The following is a 21,233-nucleotide window of genomic DNA, read 5'->3' as shown; positions in this document are numbered from 1 at the left end:
GATTGAATAGCTGATTATTTTTGGTGATAGTCTGCTATGATTGTGTGAATCGTGTATTTTTCAGGATTCACATACACATGGTCAACGGAGCAGAAGGTTCGACCTGGTCTGAATGTATTCGATGAGAAAGGGAATGAACTCGAGTGGGATTATGAGCATGACACGAGGTTTGGCTTAATTCTACCTTCATGTCTGAGGTTGTGACCTCACACCTCTAAGTCTGGTTTCATTTTAATTCATTCTTATTCTCACTAAATTGTGATTTCGATAAATTCGTTAGTCATCCTATTAGTGGTGGTTTTTTTTGCCTCACTTCACCAAATTACTATTATAACAGTGCCTTACTTTGGTTACATCGTACTTGTGGCGAAAATATTGAGAACGACATGCTCATCATCCTATTATATTCTGTTCAGTGCCCTACGAATTAGGAGTTGACTCCAGAACGCATTTTCCTCCTTGAGTCACCGATCACTTTTTTATGCCGTCTAATTTTGGTTGTAAAAACCTCAGTGAATGTCTATGATTCATGTGATTTATTTTCTTTTTTATAGGATTTCTAGGTTAATTTTTCATTAGTTCCCATTTCTACGTTTTCCAGAAGAAAAATTCCAGCAGAATGGTCCTTCTCTAAACATTTTGTTAAACATGAAACGAATAGGGAAAAGTGCTTTTAAAGAAATCAGTCAGAGAATTCGAATTTCGTCCAGAATTTCAGGTGAAATTCATTCAAAGTACTACTTTTGTATAGTGCTACTTTTCCACAACGTACAGTATTAATTTTGTTAATTCTTTCTCTTCTTTTTTCTTTTTTACCAAAACTGTCTAGAATTTTCTAAAATTCCTACAGAACAATTTTCCTTCACGTTCATTTATGTTAGTAAAGCTTAGATTTTTAGAATTCTTAGATTTCAAAAAGGAGCATCAAAAGTCACTACATGAAATACTATTTCTGCATTTTGTACCTATTTTTATTTGTATTCTGTATCTACTTTTCTGTTTTGGGTATTCATTTCACTGTTTCTGAAGAAAATCCGTCGACGTTTAATCCTGGTCTCAATTTGATATAAGCTTTTTTTTCAAAGGTTCCCTATCAGAACTAATTTGTCATATTTCACACGTTTCTGGATACTCGTAGGAAAAGTCTATGGATTTTGAAAATGAAAATGAATGGAAATTTATTGTTTTTGTTATTAGTTACGATAAAGAGATGAATGGTTTCCTATAGAAAAATCAGCTGTTGCTCGAAATCGCTTCCAGAACCGAATTTTTCTCTTGTAGATTCTACGAGGATCCAAATGTCGCTTCGGAGAAAGATGAAAGTAAACCAGCTGAAGCAGATGCAGGAGCACCTCAGGCTAGAGTTGTCAAGGTTTGTGTTTAGGGAAAATTTTAGCGATTCCGTCATTCTATTCGATTCACTCAAGTTTGTTTAGGTAGACTACTTTAAATTGAAACTTTTAATTGGAAATTTGAATTTTTTTTTGGTGGAAAAATTAGGAAGTTTAGATTAATTAGCGTAGTCTTGAGTTCGGGAGAACAGTTACGTTCTGCCCAAGTATACATATGAATGGTTTTTTTGTTCTTATTATTTTGATGATGTACTGTCGATGAGAACTATTATTATTATGTTAGAACTGTACGTAGCTCCAGATGAGCTGAATCCTCCTTTAAGGGTCTACCTTAGTTCGCATCATGTTGAAATTAAAAAAAGACTTTTTCTAGGGACGTGGAGCCAAGAAAGGTTCATTGCTGTTCAATGGAATCGGTAACACTCTCGCTTCAGATGACCTGGATAATTCCGCTTTGTGAGTTTTTTTTTTCTCAAATTTTCGTACCTCCAGCACGTCAATTGAAGGGTTTTTAGTTATTTCATTTATTCAAAATATGTTTTGGACATTGAAAATCAACTGTATGCGAGGGCTTAGTTCAGTCCCCAAAATGCAAAGTTTTACTAAGATAGCGAAAATTGATAAGCAGAAAACGTTACTCAGTTTTCCTGCAAATATTTTTGAAAAATTCCTCCACATAAATTTTCAAGCTTTTCAAGAAAGTTTGTAGATACATAGTTTCAGTTTCAACACTTAGAAATTAACTCCAACTAACTGCGGACGCTACTTAAAAAAATGATAAGGAAAATGGGGAAGATCTAAGAACTGATATGTTAGATATCCAATAAAAGGCTTACTGCTCTTACGGATCTGTGACCCACTGATGGGTCACGCGGATGCTCCGAAATATCTATATTGGATCTTACACAGCACGAAAATCGCTGAAGATTCCTTACGATAAAACGCAATTATATGGGTGTAGTGTAGCGGTTAGAGGTTCCGCTTCCTGCACAATCGATCGGAGGTTCGAATCCGCCCAAGTGCTCACCAAGCCTTTCATCCCTCCGGGGTCGATAAATTGGTACCAGACCTGTCTGGGAGGATAAAAACACTGTCTTGACACATCGGCTAGCCACCGCAAGTCATTGTATAGGCCAGATACACGTTCGTAAACCTCAAACGATTCTGAATTGAAATGAAATGAACGTGGGGGCGCATCCCAAGGGATTGATTGACGCCGGACACCTAAACTCTAACTTTATAGTTTAAATTTAGGAAGCGACGTCGAATAGCTGCACGGCTCACTGCGGCCGAAGATATGGAGGAGGATGAAAGCGATGAGGATGAATGGCGACGAGAACCGTCATCTCCTACGCCGCAACCATGGGATCGGCCAAAAGGTCGTCTTGCTAACCGAGTTACTCGACAATGAGGTGGACAAAAGAAGTTGTGGACAATTTCTTGCTACTCTCAGCCCCGTAACTCAAAGCATTCATGAAGCTGTTTCACAGAAATTCACAACTTTCGTTGTCTTGATCTCTTCCCGTCATGGAATCGTTGTATTCGAACCTCTCTTTTTTGTATCGTTCTCACATTTTTCAAAAAATGCTCATAAACGGCGGAAAATTTGTGCTGGTATTATGGATTATATTAGAAGAGTATTCACGATTAAAATCCTTAGGATTTTGAGAGCACAAACTTCCAGAGTTGTGTCGCAGGCGCATTCGTCTGCATTTTCAAGTACAATCCAACTTCGCTTTTGTAAAATTTTCACATTTTCGTTATTTCAATGTTTATTCACATGCATTTTTCATACAACTTATTTCAAGTAATCAGTTGATAAAGCTGAAGGGTCTTATTTTGTATTAATCCTCTTCTTTTTTTCTCAGAGAACTACGCGAAAGGATTTTTTTCGAAATAATACACGAGAAAACAATTGGGAATTGTTTATTCGATTTAATTTTTAATTTTTGGAGTGGATTCGTTGAATAGAGGTACCTAAGAATTACATTAAAGAGAGATGAAGAGCTTGGAAATGAGATGCTATACTCAAACAACCAGTAATTATTAGTAGATGAATGATGATCTACATGAAAACACTCTATTTATATTTATATTTATAAAACCGTTTTAGTGTGATTCCCGCAAATATTGATTATCATCAACATCGCTCGATTGATCGGTCAGAAGTTAGGAATATTTTGTTCCATGGTCAGAATGGAGTTGAAAGGCGAAAAATCTACCCGCAGTGGTAACTGAATTCTCTGCGATGACGGCTATGGACCAATCAAGCGATCAATCTAACTTCGACTTTAGATCACTTTCGACTTGAGATCAACGAGCAGAATGCGGCCGAGCATCCTGTGCGGTGCATCCTGAAGATTTCAGGCGACGACCTCTCTGCTGTTGTTCAGCACCACAAGCATTTCTTTTGTCAAGTACTGAACCCAGATGTTGGTGGACCTTGAAGCTTCGAAATCGGGCCAGGATCTTTCCACGGATGAATTTACTGATGCCAAATAGCGGAAACACGAGTGTTAGTCGGTTTAGGAGCAGTGGGACGAGGCCCAACAAGTACCAATCGATGGAGCAACTTTCAAAAATGAAATTAACTGACCCTTGAGGTTGGCCGAGGTCAAACACTCACTTCCGTCAATGCTTCTTATCCGCTACATGGTGGCGCGAGAAAGTTTAGGACATGAATCCGTAAAGACGCGACCCATAGTCGTTCTGTAGATGGGTTGGCGCTAAATAACAGGATAAATTGTCTTTAAAAAGTGATAAAAATAAATTAAATGATGAAAACATGGTGAAGATGATAGGAAAATTTCAAAAAGGATCCACAGGTTCAAGTTAAAAGCTTTTTATGCTGGACATAGTTGAAATGTAGACCAGGTGAGCTGCAAAATAGGATAGTGAGAGGTTTTGAAGAGAAGGTAAACCCTTTTATTTAATTATTTTTTCCTGTTGTAGTAGCGATCGTTGCGATTCTAATATATAACAAAGTAAGACATGAAAAAGACTTAAAAAGGACACGAAAAAAGTAAAAAGTAGAAAAAAAAGTAAAAGTAGGAAAATACTACCATCGAGAACAATATGGCCAACGAGTGGTCGTATTCCAAGAGATCAAAAACGACGATCATTTTCCGATGCGCGGGAAAAGAGTGCAAGAGCGATCGCAGCGGTCAATGCGTTGGAAGAATCCAGATCTGTATCTCTTCTTTCAGAATTTTACCATTAAACGATAGCAAGCATCCATCACGGGGAACCCACAAAATTGTCGTTGCGAAAATTTTCAGGATCTTTTTGAAGCGCACATTAGGTGTTCGGCTTATCTAATTCGACTTTCCTTGCCAGATTCGACGTCATCGTTGATCTACGATCGATGACGTGTGGCTGAACGTCGGAATTCCCTCTTCCACTTTGCGTCAGAGCGGAATACTCTGATCATTTCAACTTTCTTTTTACTCGTTTACCTTTTTATCTCACAAATCCTTACTGGTACTGCTGTAGCTCATGTTGCGTCTCAGCCAGGTCTGCTAGGAAACGCCCTAAGGCAATATTTCTCTATAATGCTATGGAAAGTTAGACGTAAATGTTGCGTAGAAAACCAATTTTCCAGAAAATTTTTAATTTAAATTTCTTAAAATTATTTATTATTTTATTATTATTTGAAAAAAATTATTTTTGTTTTATTTTAAAAAAAATTATTGTAAAGAAAAAAGTAAGGCAAAGTTAATTTTCCAGCCGGAAAGTGAAGAATCGTTCACCGGAAACCGCATTGAGTTCTGCGAAATTCTGTTTTTCGAGAAGGGAAAAAATTAACGCGATTATCTCGTTGGCTCACGTTTTCCCCTTCTAGGTCTTCTTCCACCAAATTCTGCAGTTTTGCACTGATTCATCACCTCGGGAACTAGTTTCCGGGACGAGTCGTTTCTCAAGTTGTCAATGTCACCACACTTGTTGGTTGTTTTCCGCATCAGTGGCCTTATCCAAGAAATACACTCGTAAAATTATTGGATGACTACGTTTTTTTTCACAGATACGGAGCGCTGATGTAAATTCTTGGTCCCCAAAGAGGAAACATTGCTATTTTGCTGTTTCGTCGTCCCATAAACACAGTTAAACTGATAAAAAGTGAAAAAAACCTCTTAGAAAATTCCGTGAAACTTAAGATACCTTATTGATTTGTTAATTGGAAAAAAATAGAAATAGAAGAATAAAAGTGACTTAGTATACGATGATACGAGAACGATACGATGTGACGGCGGTCATTTTACAGTGAAAGTTGTTTGAGAAACCGGATATGTTTCGATGATTTCGATTTTTAGGGCGTACACTCGCGTCACTGCGTGTCCTCGGTATTTTAAGGCGGTCGCCGAGGTTCAGTTCTTAAACGCCCCACCTGACTGGTTCCCATGAATTTTTTTCTTTGTTCATCTCACACTTTTCTCTCTGTCTATCTGGGATAAAAGTGTCCTCCATCAAAGATCTAGTCAATCTGAACATTTGAACTTCTCGATCGAAGGTTCTTTTTTTGATTTGATTTGCATTGATTTCCTTTATCCGGATGAAATGTGTCGTCCATCAAATTTAGTCAATCTGAACATTCGAACTTCTTGATGAATGATTCATTTTTTTATGATTTATATTCAGATTCAGATTTATATTCAGATTTATATTTATAAGAGTCCTATTCTCCCAGAACAAAATTTTCAGACTGAAACAAGCAAATCAAATCAACAGTCGTCCTGAAATGTTTATAAATTTGTCTTTCTTAAATCCACTTTCCATTGACGTTTTTTCATTGACTGTTCGAATACTGTAACGGTATTGTTATTGATTTTTAACGATTATTTATTTATTTTTAAATTTTCTTTTCGTAAGAAAGAAGGAGAAAAGAGGCTAAGAACTCTAGCGCATAGCTGCTGAACTTTCTTATAGAAAAAGATGGAATATACATTTCTTTTCAAAAAAAAAAACTAATCTATTTTTATAGCTTGTGTTCTGTCTACACTATGTCCAGGACTTCTTTATTTTTATTTCTCATATAAATTTATTATTTATTGAACCGGATTCAAAAGACCAATCTGCAGTAGACTTGAAGTAGAGTTGGAAGTATTTTTGTTTTAAATTTTTTTAAAAATTTGAGGACTATATTATTTTTATTTTATTTGATATTTTATTTATTTTATTTAATTCTATTTATTTTTTTATTTGAAGTAGAGTTTCGTTAAAATTTTTAAGATTTTCATTTTTTAAACCTATTCTCCAATTATTATTCTCGATACGCAGACAAAGAAAATCCGTAGGAATTATTAATACTAAAATAAGTTTCGTAATTCTGAGACGACAGTAGAAATTAAATTGTGACGGGTATAGCGTAGTTGCTAAGGTGTTCCACTGAGACTGCACGATCGATCGATGGTTCGGGACCGACTTCGTGCCATCTAAGCCGTTCATAATTCCGAGGTTGGCAAATTTGTACCAGAATTGGCCGGGGCCATAAAAACACTGATTTGACATATCGGCTAACTTCCCCAAGCCAATGTAGGCTAGACCCAAGGTTCATAAACCTGAAACGGTTCTATATTGAAGCCGAATGCGCAGGCGTATCGCCAGAAAAAACTGATCAATGTCATACATTTCGTCGCTCGATAAAAGCTACATGTTAATTGGAACGAGGTTCACTGTTACCTCAGACAAAAATCATGGGGAAAAATATCTGTGCGATGGACTACAGGAGTTGAGCCGTCCTCACGCTCTTTTCTTTCCCGGGTCCAATGCCCTCCGAAAGGAAATCTCCCCTTCCAGGTTCTCATGGACATGCTTCAAGCAGATTCCTGATCCTTCGTGACTCGATGACATCTCGTTCTGCTATCTGCCATATATTCTGCCTCTTTATAAAGACTAACGTTCATCATGGGACCTGTTTCACTAATTTCCAGTTTTTATTCGGGTACGGTTCCACACTACAGTGTAGTTTGAAGATATATGACCGTCGTCGTATCGTTTCCGTTATAATGAAGAAATAGCCATTAATTTTAAGGATTACACTGAAACACTGTTTACACAAATGTCATTTTCTCATCATATCCATAATTGTACACCTGTGATCGACTATTATTTAAATTATTGGCAAATTAGGTGAAATTTGCGAGGAATCATCAAGTTAAGTAAGTCCTAGAGTTTGTCAAAGAAAAAAATGGACAGAATTTTTGAGGATTGTTGATCGCTTTTGGTATTCTCTAAGCACGTCCGACTTAATCGCAGTGATTCCTGAAAGCTTCTGGAATCTATAAAATGACTTGCGAGGGCGAGATTATGTATAAATCCGGTGTTTTTATTCTTCCAGACAAGTAAATAAATAGTAATAGTAATAGTAAATATGTAGTAAGTAAATATTACCGCTTTATCGACTCAGAACCGATTAAAAAAAACACCGTTGGGTTCACCAGTATGTAGTTTATCGTGGTGAATTATTGTTACAAAGACTAGATGATCAGATCAATCAATGGATCGGTGAGCTTCTGTTTCGGTTCCTGCTCTACGCCTACTCCTTTTGGATCGAGCAACGCAGAAAACCTCGTCATGGTCCGGTCAGACGGTCAATGGGATAGGGATTCTGCCCAGGTTCTTCCCCTATTCGATTTCAGTACTCGAGCGATTATTGATTTCCATTCCTCGTAAATGCTTCAAGGCACTGAAAATATTTTGCCATCGGTATCCAAGAGAAGGTTTTTTGAATTTCCATGCCTTCCCTCTGCTACGGTATATTAGGAATCTCCTTCTTACTGTAATTCTGCGATGCAAATAGAGGATTGTTTGGATCCATTCACAAATGAAGATCTGTGCAAGGGATGTGTGGAAGAGAAAGCGAGTAGATTGAGCTAGAAATGACAACCATAGCGTGATAACTGGTTTTTTATGGTCAAAGCTGTAAGTATGTACTGTATAATGTATAATGTACTGTATATACTGTATATGTAAGTCATACCAACATTTACTTTTTTGTACATAACTACAATAAAGTAAATGAAATTTGGTAACGTTTCCTGGGACGCAACATTTCATTTATTTTCCAAAAAAAAAAAAACTCGATATATGGACTACTACACGAATGATATTATAGCAGAAGAAAAAGAAATTAACACCATTTGTAAATATTTGAAAAAGAATATCTCCGGCAGTTGTACGAAATATTCATAGCAACGTTTCTTGCTACGAATTTGTTTAGTTTACACGTTTTTTTCAGCGAAAAATCTGAGAAAGACCAGTCCTGGAACATGTTCCTAGTCATAGGAACAACTTTTTGCAAATTTCCCCCTCACTCGAAATTTGTTGACATATCGGCCAGCGTAAGTTGCAGAGCGGAACGTGTACAGCTGCGATTTAAAAACGTCCATAAAGTGGATCCAATGGACGTGACGATGGGGTTTGATTAAGCTTAAACTTTGAAAACAAACTTTGAGTTGAAGATCAGAACGAACGAACGCCACTATTTCTCCTATCCGTTAGAAATTTCTCTTTTATTCAGATGAAAACTGAACGAAAAAGAAATAGAAGAAAAGAAAATAGAGGAAAAATATCTTTCTCTGCATAAACTCTGAAGAAAAGAAACAATTTCAATCTATAATCGCAGTCGTTAGGGGTGTTTTTCGGTGCATTCCTTTTCTTCCTTTCCTTTACATTTCCTTAACAAGATTTTTCTTGTTTTTCTCTCTTTTTTTCTCCTTTTTTTTCTCCAGATCACTTGAAAACATCCACCTTAAGGGGTGAAATGGAGTAGATCTACGGTATGGTTTTTATGGTCAGAGCCATAAATATGTACTGTATAAATCATATCAACATTCACCGTTTTGTGCATAACTGCAATAAAGTAAAGGAAATTTGGTAACATTTCCTGGGACGCAACATTCCGTTTCTTGTTGTTCGCAGCCACAGAAACAACTTTTTGCAACAACTTTTTTTGTGGTACGGTATCGTACGTGGTATAATTCTTTTCAGGAACACACTTCGTGATTTTCTAAACTTGACGAAAACGATCTAGTCAATCTACTTTGGTGATATATGGCCTTGATCAGCATATCCGTTGTCTCCACCTACACCATAACCACCCACTCACTCATCTCATCTCATCGCTACCACCACCACCACCACCACACTCCGTCCGTCCGTCCGTCCGTCGTCGTCGATTTTAGGTCATCAACGTCACGGCGGTGATTCTCGCGCGATTCCCGCGCACCATCGTTTCGGTCCATTTGCTTAAACTCGTTTACGACGTCTACGACACTCGTTCGTTCATTAAAAGGAATATCTACTAACTCTAAATAGGTAATTCTACCGTAATTATTCAGTGGCGGTAGTTACTGCTGTTCTCCCGTGGATTGATTCTCTGGGCAGTATACATGGACAGCTTTCTCTCTGAACCACCACCGCCACCACCAACACCGCCACCACCACCGCCGGGAACCAGTTATCTGCAGCTGCTGTAGCTCTCATGTTCAGAATCCAGTCATCAACCAGCAATCAGCCTATCAGTCTCTCTTCTTTTTCTTTTCTTTTTTTTTCTCTTGGTCCCATCTATCCACACTAGTTGTGTCTAGGTCTCGGAAAACTAATTCGTTACCAAAAATCGTAGATTTCACCTCTCTTCTCTCAATAAACCATTCAAATAAAAATATCAAGGAATAGTGTGCTAAGGAGAGAGGGAGAAGACAGATTTTTCTTTCCGAAGTAAAGAATTGTTGCGATGTACACGCAAAATTTGAGTGATTTTCCGACACTGAACGTTTTTTTTTAAATAACTGCATAGTTGAACTGAACACCAGTTTCCAGTGCTCCGGCTAAATTTTTAAGTTAGAAACGTTCATTTTCTAATTTTACACTGGAATGGAAAGTTATTTTATTTTTGTTCTCAAATTATCGCTCTCTGTAAATTTCTAAGCGGTACCAATCCATCCTTTGTAGTCTAGTCGTCATCTTCCTAAATTCCAACGTAAATTCAAGAAAAAAATTATAAAAATCAATAATTATTGTTCTAGCGACACGAGAAAATAGTCGTATTTTCATTAAAAAGTTCGACTCTCGCTTTTCAATGCTTTCTTTGATTAACTCTTAAAAAAATGGAGGACTTTTTTTCCATGTCGCTGCAATCGAGTTGTTTTATTTTTCAAAATTTTCTCTAATAGAAATTATACCAAGAAAAATAGTATTCCAAGAAAATGTCGGTAGATGAGTAGATCATCGGATAAATAAAGGAGTTTTTCGATAGCCACTAACGTTGAAATTTTTTCTTCAATTTTACTCCTATTTCATTGTAGTTTTCCCTATTTCGTTTTGTTGAATTTTCAACGATATTTTCGTGTTCTTATCGGGTCGTCATACTGTTAGAAAATCGCCTAAAAATCGAATTTTCAGATGATGCGCATCGCCGCTCTCTCGGCACTTCTCGTAAGTCTCGCATTCCTTTTACAAACAAGTTAAAAGTGTACTTTGCAGTTGAAAACAAGAAAGAAAGAAACGTGCAAGAAAAACTGGATTTGTATGCGCTACATAGAAAAATTATTGCTTAGGCAACATTCTAAAGAATCAAAAGATAATAATTAAAGGCATCACCCCACGAATCTGAGGTGGTGCGGATTTCAGGTGGAGTATTCGTATACGGGATCTCGTAGATTATGGAGAGGGGGGTGATTCCGTCCATTTCTTCCTAATTGCCGTAAAAAAACGGTCCGGAAGATGCGGCGCGTGCACAAGGCTGGCGCGCTCCAATCGAACTCGTTGTAGAAAATGGAGCGCTGGGGCGCTCGAAGCCGTATCTTCTGGGCCGTTTTTTTACGGTATTAAGGAAGAAATAGACGGAATCATCCTCCCATCCATAATCTACGATCCCGTATACGAATACTCCAACTAAAATCCGTTCCACCTTCGTTTCTTCGATTCGTGGAGTGATGCCTTTAAAGGGAAACAGTGTCGACAACAGCAAAAAAATGCACTGTCGCCGATATATCTGGAAGAATTTCTATAAACTAGTCATCAGCAGTTTTTTTTTCTTAGTGAAAAGATTGGAAAAGGCGTAATTTTCGGCAATGTAAAACAAAGAAGCTCTCTTTAAACACAATATAAATATTTTTCTAAAATAAGTATATATCAGCTAAGAAAAAAGAGATTTTATTGTGGAACTAAAATTTATCAACAAAAAATTCATTAATATGAATTCTTATATTGAAAAAAATTAATAATTACAATAATACACATATAATATAATATATAATAGTACTAATGTTATTATAATAAAATTTATTTTCCGTAAAAATTTATTTCCGGGTCCGGTGTCCATGTTTTGCTGGGCGACCGCAACGCATCTGACGCAATTCGTCCAATTTTTGTGGCCAGCACTAAAATGCACCCGCTTTGCCCGTCATTTTCAGTCAACCACGATCATCCAAGCAGGCAAACGGTGGCCATATTTTATTTGAAGCAAAATTTGAAACACCGTTGAGCTGTTGAGCGCTCAAGTCGGTCCTCAATGCATAGAGAGTGAAAATTTTCAACTTTCTCGATTTTTTCCTTCGCAAGGAGAACGAGTTCCCGTGTACCTTGATCCAGTTCGTGGAGTATACAGAAAATCCAGTGAGATTTGGTTCATTCATTCAGGAATGGGAAGCTTTTCCAGTGCATGAACTCATGTCACAAACATAATTATTTTTCGAAAAGAAAATGGGATTTTTTTTTCAAAAATTTTCTTGAGCTACAGCTCATTCTTTACTCTCCGGGAGAACCATCATTTTGTTGTTTTCCGGAGAGAACAGAACTATTAGTTTTAATTCTAGTTGTGTAGGACAAAGAGTTTTTTTTTCTGGAATGGAACTTTTATTGAAGATTGCGGGAAAAAATGTAATACTACAAGATTCCGTCGTTAAAACCGCAAATTCTCGTTTTTAACTTCACCTACAAGGAAATAGCGACAACTTTGAGCGAAAGTTTCTAGGCGAAGAAGTCCATTTCTCCTTTTTTCCATCACTGTCATCTTTCGCTTTTGTCCAATCAATAGTTGTAGTTGAGACGAAGAAATGAAATGTCCAAAGTTCCCGAAGCACACCTTCACAACACACTGTTCCTTGTACTTTGAATGATGAAGGCGGCAGTCAAATCGACCGGCGCCGACAGTGGATGTCGAGTGGCTCCAGAGCTTAAAGGCATCACCCCACGAATCTGAGGTGGTACGGATTTCCTGTGGAGTATTATACGTATACCGGATCGTAGACTATGGAGAGGTGGGTGATTCCGTCCATTTCTTCCTAATTACCGTAAAAAAAAACGGCCCGGCAGATTCGGCTTCGAGCGATCCGGCGCACTATTTTCTACAACGAGTTCGATTGGAGCGCGCCAGCCGTGTGCACGCACCGCATCCTCCGGGCCGTTTTTTACGGCAATTAGGAAGAAATGGACGGAATCACCCCCTCTCCATAATCTACGATCCCGTATACGAACACTCCACCTGAAATCCGTACCACCTCAGATTCGTGAGGTGATACCTTTAAGGCAGAAAAACTACGCACACTAATTCGATTAACATTCAAACATTAAAATATGAAAAAAAAAGAAATGTAGCCAGGAATTCTTGGGATAGTAGAAAACATTTTTCTAAAATTTTCAATGTGAAAATACTGAACGGAATGGATTACAGTCAACATTAACGTTAAAATCCCATTTCATCACTATCACATTTCATCACTATCAAATTTTGGATAAGTTGATCATTTAATCAATTTCACTCAACTAATTCGTCTAATCACTAAAAAAAAACTCGAAAAAAAAAGAATTGACATTTTTGGCCGCTCGATCAGCCAACGCTTTTCGGCCCCCTAAATCATTTGATGCGTGTTCATTTGTCCTGAAACGAAATCACACTAAGTCACATTCCATTTCTGCTCGGGACGGTAAAATTGACAATGAAAGTTGCTGGGAAATTTCTGTGAGAAAAGCGGAATTTTCGAAAATATGATATGTAACTGAAGAACTTTACGCTTGAAATTGTTGCCTAAATTTTAGAATTTTGTGTCTCTAAATTATAAAAGGATCAGTCTCATTCAAACTTGCTCACGCAGTCTTCTCTAACAGCATTTTAACAATATTTTTCAAAAGGGGTTCCTAAGAAAACAATAACAGATGACTGAAAGGTTAACGTTCCCCTTAACTGAATTATTTCTGCTTGTTTGAAGGCCTTAAATATAAAAAAAGAAAGAAGAAGAAAAAAAGAAGGAAGAGCGAAAAAGGGAAAAACTTAAATGTTCGGACACTTTCAGAAGAGAATAGACACGACTCTTTGTAGATTTACGTAATACAATAATATATCACCTAAAATATCTCTTAAAAGATACCTTATATGCATCGCGGTTCAAATTTTTAAAGGCTTTTCAAAAATAAGATTTAAAATTAATGCGGGGAACATGGTCTAATGTCATTCGACTCATAGATTCCATTAAAATCTTATCTGTAGAGGGTGTATTCCCTTTCAAATGAGCGTAATTTTTAATTTAAAAAAGATTTGATAACAAAATATAGTTGAAATAAAAAATAAGCACAGCAAAACAATGAAAAAAGACTAAAAGATGACTACAAGGTTTCACCTGACCATTATAAAAAAAAGCATAATATAAAACATGAAAACAAAATGAATAAAATAAACATAATATAAAACAGAATACAAGACATAATAGAAAACATTATAAACACAGCCCGTGGTGAATTATTGAACTCGATGGAATATTGATTATTTTTTATAGGCGATTTAATTATAGGTAGGAGCCGTTCTAGCTCAGGACTGTAGCACATCGGCCGGAATCCGTGATACATTCGGTCAATATCTGCAATGTATGAAACAGGGCCTGGATCAGAATTATGAGCTTTACGAGAATGAAATCCGAGAACACGGCAGGTTTGTGCTCGTTTTTTTTCCCAAATGAGGATATCAGGCTTCGAGAAATCCCAGAAAATTCCTCTATAAAGCGTTCTTCCAGAAAAGCAGCTCTGGCCTGTTTCTCGCCATCGATCGAAGAGGGTAATAAGAACGATCGTTGTGTGCTCAATCAAAATGATCTGAATCAGGTTGCATGGGATCGACATGGACCTCTTAGGGATTGTACTATTTGTAGAACTGTTAGTTTTTTTCTCCTCTTTCTAAAAATTTCAAATTCTTTATTTTAAAAAAAATATGAATCTACCGTACTACAGTTCGCTTCTGGAGCTCTTAAAGCACTAAAATCGACACCGGCTGAAGACCAGAAATGTATCCGAACAGAGATTACTAAGGGTAAGTTTACGCTTTCATAATTTCCGTTTGTGTTTCTTCAGGAAAAATAATCCGTGAATTTACTACAGTAATTACCGTAACCGATCCCTATTACAGCAATTGCTCGTGAGGCTAATCACTGCCTTCAGCGAAAAATCCCCAATTTTGCCGGTGTGCCGGAAATTCCTGATATCGAAGAGGGCTCGTTCACCTATAGAGACTCAGTGTGAGTAGATCAGAAACGAATGGAATATTTTTCTTCCCAATCACGAAGACATATATCGTTTACAGGATTTCCTATCTATCCGACCATATCCTTATTCATTCTCGTCTCGCTTTCTGTGGTGAACGAAAACCAGCTCGAGCGGCGAACACCAACAAATGTCTACATAATCCGTTCGTCGGATATCTTAGCGAACACTGCAAAGGTTGGTGAGATCGCTGTTTTCTTTCTGGAATGTTCGCCTGCGAAAACTATTAAGTTGGGGAGAATGAGGAAGAGGAAGAGGAGAAGGAGGAGGAGGAGTAGGAGTAGGAGGAGGGGGAGGGAGAGAGAGGGAGATGAGATCCATTGAGAAATTTGAAAGTATGGACGGACTTAACCATGGGATTTCAAGGATCACATGAATTTGAGGGAGATTCTGGGGTTTTCATCGATTTTACCATTGAATAAACTTAGATTTACCTGGGCGGAAGGACGAGGGGAATGAGATCACTCGAAAAATCCGAAAGTATGGACGGAGTTATCCGGACGGAATTCCAGGGCACATGAATCTGAGGGAGATTCGAGCATTTTCATCAATTTTATCATCGATACCAATTAGATTTACACCAAAAAATACGTTTCATTCTAAATTTGAAGTTATTTGAGAGAAATCTGGAGCACATCAGAAAACAATCCTTTGAATATTTTTCTCTTCATAAAAGCTTTTAATTTAGTTTTTTTTTTCGGAAAATTTTCTTCATAATAATAAACAATGAATTATTACATATATATAATAATTAGTAAATATATATGTAATAGTAATATAATAGTATGATATAATATAATATATATAGTAATATAATAGTAGAATTGTGTACCATTTCTTGAGCAGAACCAAAATTGTTATCGAACTTTATTCTCTACGAGTCCAGATACAGAGAAAGTCGAACTTACGACATATATAATAATAATAATAATAATAATAATAATAATAATAATAATAATAATAATAATAATAATAATAATAATAATAATAATAATAAATAATGTAAGGCAACAAATTTTGAAAATTCACCACCACCCCTCGTTCCTCCCAGTTCTGGTGAAAAGTGATGGATTGATTAGATCAGCATGTCCCGTTGATCACTTGGGGAACTAAGGGAAAATATTCACGAAAAGGACCCTCTCAGGAATTTTTTCTCTTTTAATTTCACCTTTTATGCGAAAAAATCTTAAATCAATCATTTCACGAAGAAAAATCTAGTTAACACTGCACGTTGTCCACACAACTCGAAACCAGTTCTGGTGAACTTTTCGATGGATCTGGTCAATAACGTGGAACTACGCCGCCGCAAAGGCCATCCAGTCACCAATATGGATCAAATCAGGGCACCCCCATATGTATTGACCTCACTTTTGCTAACCGATTGATCACTGAGTGGCAGCAGTATAAATAGAACGGAAAATTTCGATAATTTTCGTTCCGATTGTGCAGATTGCACGATTTTTTGCAGCATTGATAATGTGTTGAGGTCACATCGATTTCACTCACCTATTTTACTTTACGTGTAGGCGTGGGAAGGGCGAATTTTTCAAAAAAGAGGGTTTTGGTAGTCTCCATCGAAACTTTTAAGCGCGACGTAATAATAACAATAATAATAATAATAATAATAATAATAATAATAATAATAATAATAATAGTGCCGGGTGTGGCGCAGTCGGTTAGAGGTCCGTTCTAGCCACACGTTCGATGGTTCGAAGTGCAAAGTGGTGCAAACCAAGCCTTTCATCCCTCCGGGGTCGATAAATTGGTATCAGACTTGTCCGGAAGGGCAAAAACACTGACTTGATCATCGGCTAATCCTCGCAAGTCATTGTATAGCCCAAGACACGCTCCAAAACCTCATACGCTAGTGACTTTATCTTTTATTTATTAATAATAACAGCAGCAGCAGTGGCAACTCAACCCACGATCCTCAAAAAAAAATCCGAAAAAGTCTGAATAAAAAATTCGAAAAAAGTGAACTTTGCACCTCACAATTAGTCCATTTTAGGGCATGGAAGTACTTTTAAAAAGCAAATTCCTTAACAAAATTATAGCAAAAATTGCATGAACCACGAACACTTGCGTTACTTGGAAAAAAAATGAATCATAGGAGTTTATATCCCGAAAAACGATGAACACTCTCAAAATCCGCAGCGATTGATTGAACATCACAAGTTCTACCGACTATCCCTATCGACTGATAGGTTAACGATCAATGGTGATCAAGCGGTAGATCAGTTCTTCTTAACAACCACTTTCTTAGATCCTAAAAATAACATCAACAATTCTCTTCAAACACTATCAGAATGGAAATCTTCTGATCAATGCCTATTCTTTGAATTTTGATCAAAATTGATTAAGAAGTGGATGAATGAAATGAGTCAAATTATTCTAGGTCAAAATAAGTAAAAAAAAAAGACTGCGACTGCGCCACACCCAACCGAAATTATTTTAAAAGAACTAAAATAAATACCACTATTAAAAATGTTTCCTTAAAGAAGTTAAAAATGAAGCTCATCTCAATCGTTTTTCAGTCCTCGCCTCATGTGACTCACGTGTCGCCGTCGGATCGTGCGCGAAGACGATTCCTCAGTCGAGAATCGCCACCTGCCAATGTATTAACGATGCTCGGGATGAGCTCAAGAAGAGAATCAACTCGATTTCCGGAGTTTTCAATGATGTATATATTTTATAATTTCTGGAAAAATATATAAAAAAGAAGGTCGTCGGGGAACCATCAGAAACTTACTAATTGATTCTAGAAAAATATGATTTTCGTAAATGCCAAAAAAACGAAACAAGAGGAAATCTGCGGGGATGTATGCGGCTTCGTTTAACCCTGAATTTTTTACTGAACCACATCGTGGGACCCCTAGAAAATTCTTGAAACATAAGTTGGCATCCTGCGTTGGTTCAAGGATTTTTTAGGTTTTATTTTTTTTCACTTTTTGATACCTTTGCAAGCAAATCCTGATCCAAAGTTTTTTTTTCAATCCTTCAATAGTTTGTCGAATATTACTAAACGTTTATAGTCAACTCACATCCGCGACTAACGCCCATACAAAATCCGCTCACTTCCCTTAATCAATCGGAAATTAATGAGAATTTTTAGCTCCTTGGAGGACGTGGTGGAATCGCTATCGGTTCATCTAACAAGGTTGATATTTGTGTATCCAGCATCAAGAAACAAATGTGAGAATTTTCAAGTCGTTTTACATGGTTTATGGTGAGATTTTCCCCCACATTATTTTTTTTCACTCTTCAATTTTTAGGGTAACACCAGTAAACGATTGGGTCACCGTTATTGACTCAGCCCTATCGACTTGTATTAAGAAGAAACCAGCTGGACAAAATCTTGGCATGGAAGCGATGTTGAATGTTGGATGTAGAAAGGTTTGATTAAGTCTTTAATTACACCTAGCAGAAATGATTACACGGAAATTTTCCTGGAAGATTTCCTGGGAGATTTCTAGGAGAATTTCCAGAAATAGTTTTGCTCAGTTATATCGAAGAAAGTGGTGAATCAATACGATAAAAATATTTCCTCAAGCATACGAATAAAAATTATAACTGAAATAAACAAAATTTCAAAAAAAGAGCTTAAATACTCCTCCTTTTAAATATTTATAAGAAGCTAACAAAACCAGGAAAAGGTCCACCTTTCTAGTGGAATTATCTAGGATCAAGACGCATTTTTGCTTCACCCAATATGATACATGTTTCTACTAGAAAAAATATCTTTTTGTTATTATTCCTTATTTTCATTAATATGCTTGGGGGAAGAATTTTTGAGAATTTTATTTTCCACATTGAATACAGTTGAGATTTCCTCGAGAAACATTGAGAAGAGGTAGTTATTATGATAGCATATCCAGAAAATCTCTTTTTTTTTGACAGACCCGTCAGTAATAGCACTCGTCAAAAAAAAAGAGATTTTCTGGATATACATACTATCATAATAATTACCTCTTTTCAATGTTTCTCGACGAAATCTAACTGTATTCATGGGAAAAATAATAATCTCTAGTAGGAAAATTCTCAAAAATTCTTTCCTCAAACATATTAATGAAAATAACGAATAATAAAAAAAAGATATTTCCTAAGGTATGCGAACAAAAGTAAAACCATATTTATCAGAAAAAAAAGAGATTTTCTAGATATCATTTCATAATAACTACCTCTTTTCAATGTTTTGCGAGGAAATCATGGGGAAATCATGTATTCAGGGGGAAATAATAATCTCTAACCAGGAAAATTCTCAAAAATTCCTTCTCTCAAACATATTAATGAAAATAACAAATAATAAAAAAAAATATTCGCTCAGGTATGTGAAGAAAAGTAAAACTAAAGAGCAAAACAAAAGTTTTTGCTCCTGTTTAATAACGAACAGGTGCGAAATTCCAAGTGAATACACTTCTAGAAGTTTCTCAATCATGTAAGTATCGTGGAGGTACATTCCATTCTAAATGAAATCCACAAACGGATATATCCGTAGAAAAACTGTTAAGTGACAGGCATAGCGAGATTTTTCTGGCACACAATCTTCAAATCCAATATAGCGATTGGAGATAGAATCACAAAGATCATTTACGTCATACTCGTCGGTCAAGGCTAGACCACCAGTGTACTGTACCGAACACACGGTTCCCCTAGCCGGTGCTATCTATCCACGGATTGTGTGGAGCGGGGAGTAAGCGAGGGACCAGAATTATCGGAAAATATCCTAGGATAAATTGCGTTTTGTAACAAATCATTGAACTGAATCCATCTGAAACTTAAATCAATAGTTCATTGATCATTATTGAGTTCTTAATAGACCAGGATTAATGGATTCCTGAATAATTAATGGAGAATATCCTAGATACGACGAGGTACATAATAGAAAATTATGAGTATTATAGAAGAGTGAGTATGTACCATTCAGGATAGTCAATAGATCACTACTACCGTAACCCGACCGAATACAAAATAGCAACTGAAACCGCTACGAAACGCCTGATTTTAGGTTTTCGCTGATACTACTGGTACCGCTGCCACTCAACTTAAAACTGGATTCGATTTCGTGAACAATCTCATCGATGCTATGGTTGAACGTAGTGGACGTTTCTGTGGAACACATTGCCTACAGCAATAATTTATTTTCACATGAATTCATCTCCATTCTTTTTTTTTCTTCGAATTTTCTGTATTCTATTTATTACTGTATCAGCACAATCTCTCATGACTCGTGTCTAATCATTTTCCGTTTGACACTTTTTTTTGTCACTAGGCATTTGTAATAAATTATTCAAATATTGGATGGTTTATTCGGGTCGGAATGTCAAATATTGGGATCGCATATTTGTAGATCTGTACATAGTCTCCACACGAGCAGATGTTACCGTATCTTGTACATATTTTATGTAGTTGTAGGACCAACATCAATATCGTCGTGTAACTGACTAACTAACTCAAGCACTTATATCAAAATTGAAAATGTTTGGTTCGGTTCTGATCTACCGCGGTCCCAAATAACGAGGTAAGGTGGATTCAGGTGGGTTTAAAAGCTACGGATCAAGAACAGGCCAAGCAATTTGTACGAATGGCCAGAAATAATGGTAAGACCAGACCAACACCTTTTGATTGGTGGCTGAAGGCTATTTCAGCGGAAGGGTGTGGGAGGTCATCGTGCTCCTGGATTACGATTTGATCAGGTGATAAAAGAATTCAAATTATGGCGGATTCGAAGGAGATGGAGAAGTCTCCATACAACCTGAGAAAAGGGTCCACTAAGAAAGAGAATTACAAAAATTGTTCTGATGTGAAGACAACAGTACGATCATTTGTGCTACACCTCCAATTAGTGGATTCGCGAGCAATGGTAGGTTCAGTGGTGGGAGCGAATCCAGTAATTGGAAGTGAAGCAGACTGGCGATTTATGGTAGGTTCATGGATGAAGACTGAGGCCTATTCCCCTCAAAACCCGTAAGCTACTGCCAAATAGTAACGTCACAAAATGATGAACGTCGTCGCAGCCACAAAATAGAACTCCAAGGTTTGGAACACAGATCAGCATCGATGTTACCAATATCATCGATATTAAAGTTTCTGTATAAAACTAAAGCTTTGGGGAAATTCCAGCGAGCTCTACTGTTTTTTGTTTCTCTTTTTTTGCTTTGTGGCATACCTATGCGTGTTTTCAAATAAGCAAATAAAAAAATTTCATTTCAGACAAAGCGAGGGACATCCATGCGGTTATTTGTTAAAAGAATCATATCACTCAACTGATGAACAAAGTAGACGCTAGGCTCAACAATCAAAAACAATCTAATAAGAAAAATCGGGATCCATATAATTATTGAACTTACGAACATT

General features: G+C 36.8%; 3 protein-coding genes across 4 annotated transcripts in view; 2 read left to right on the top strand and 1 right to left on the bottom strand.

The window, feature by feature from the left end:
- The window catches only part of RB195_016160 (uncharacterized protein), a gene marked incomplete at both ends in the record, with an annotated part of 47,296 nt that extends 44,533 nt beyond the window's left edge, over window positions 1-2,763 (top strand). For both annotated transcript variants that reach the window (XM_064207191.1, XM_064207190.1), the window contains 4 exons: window positions 65-167; window positions 1,282-1,372; window positions 1,726-1,808; window positions 2,607-2,763. In XM_064207191.1, the coding sequence (XP_064063071.1) occupies window positions 65-167; window positions 1,282-1,372; window positions 1,726-1,808; window positions 2,607-2,763 (434 nt within the window). The remainder of the gene's footprint in view (window positions 1-64; window positions 168-1,281; window positions 1,373-1,725; window positions 1,809-2,606) is intronic.
- Window positions 2,764-3,665: 902 nt separating this feature from the next.
- Window positions 3,666-4,474, bottom strand: RB195_016159 (uncharacterized protein; the record flags this gene model as incomplete). Its single annotated transcript, XM_064207189.1, has 3 exons — window positions 3,666-3,772; window positions 3,949-4,000; window positions 4,415-4,474. 3 exons carry the CDS (start codon window positions 4,472-4,474, stop codon window positions 3,666-3,668), a joined length of 219 nt encoding a protein of 72 aa, XP_064063070.1.
- Window positions 4,475-10,751: 6,277 nt separating this feature from the next.
- RB195_016158 (uncharacterized protein) lies at window positions 10,752-20,013 on the top strand (the record flags this gene model as incomplete). The annotated part of the gene is made up of 10 exons (XM_064207188.1): window positions 10,752-10,784; window positions 14,138-14,274; window positions 14,357-14,495; window positions 14,571-14,649; window positions 14,746-14,854; window positions 14,920-15,056; window positions 17,414-17,559; window positions 17,992-18,071; window positions 18,152-18,272; window positions 19,885-20,013. 10 exons carry the CDS (start codon window positions 10,752-10,754, stop codon window positions 20,011-20,013), a joined length of 1,110 nt encoding a protein of 369 aa, XP_064063069.1.
- Window positions 20,014-21,233: the final 1,220 nt, after the last annotated feature.

This window comes from Necator americanus, chromosome V (genome assembly GCF_031761385.1).
Source record: "Necator americanus strain Aroian chromosome V, whole genome shotgun sequence".
NCBI lineage: Eukaryota > Metazoa > Nematoda > Chromadorea > Rhabditida > Ancylostomatidae > Necator > Necator americanus.
Note: the sequence above shows the minus strand (reverse complement) of the source record. Positions and strands in the feature narration are given on the sequence as shown.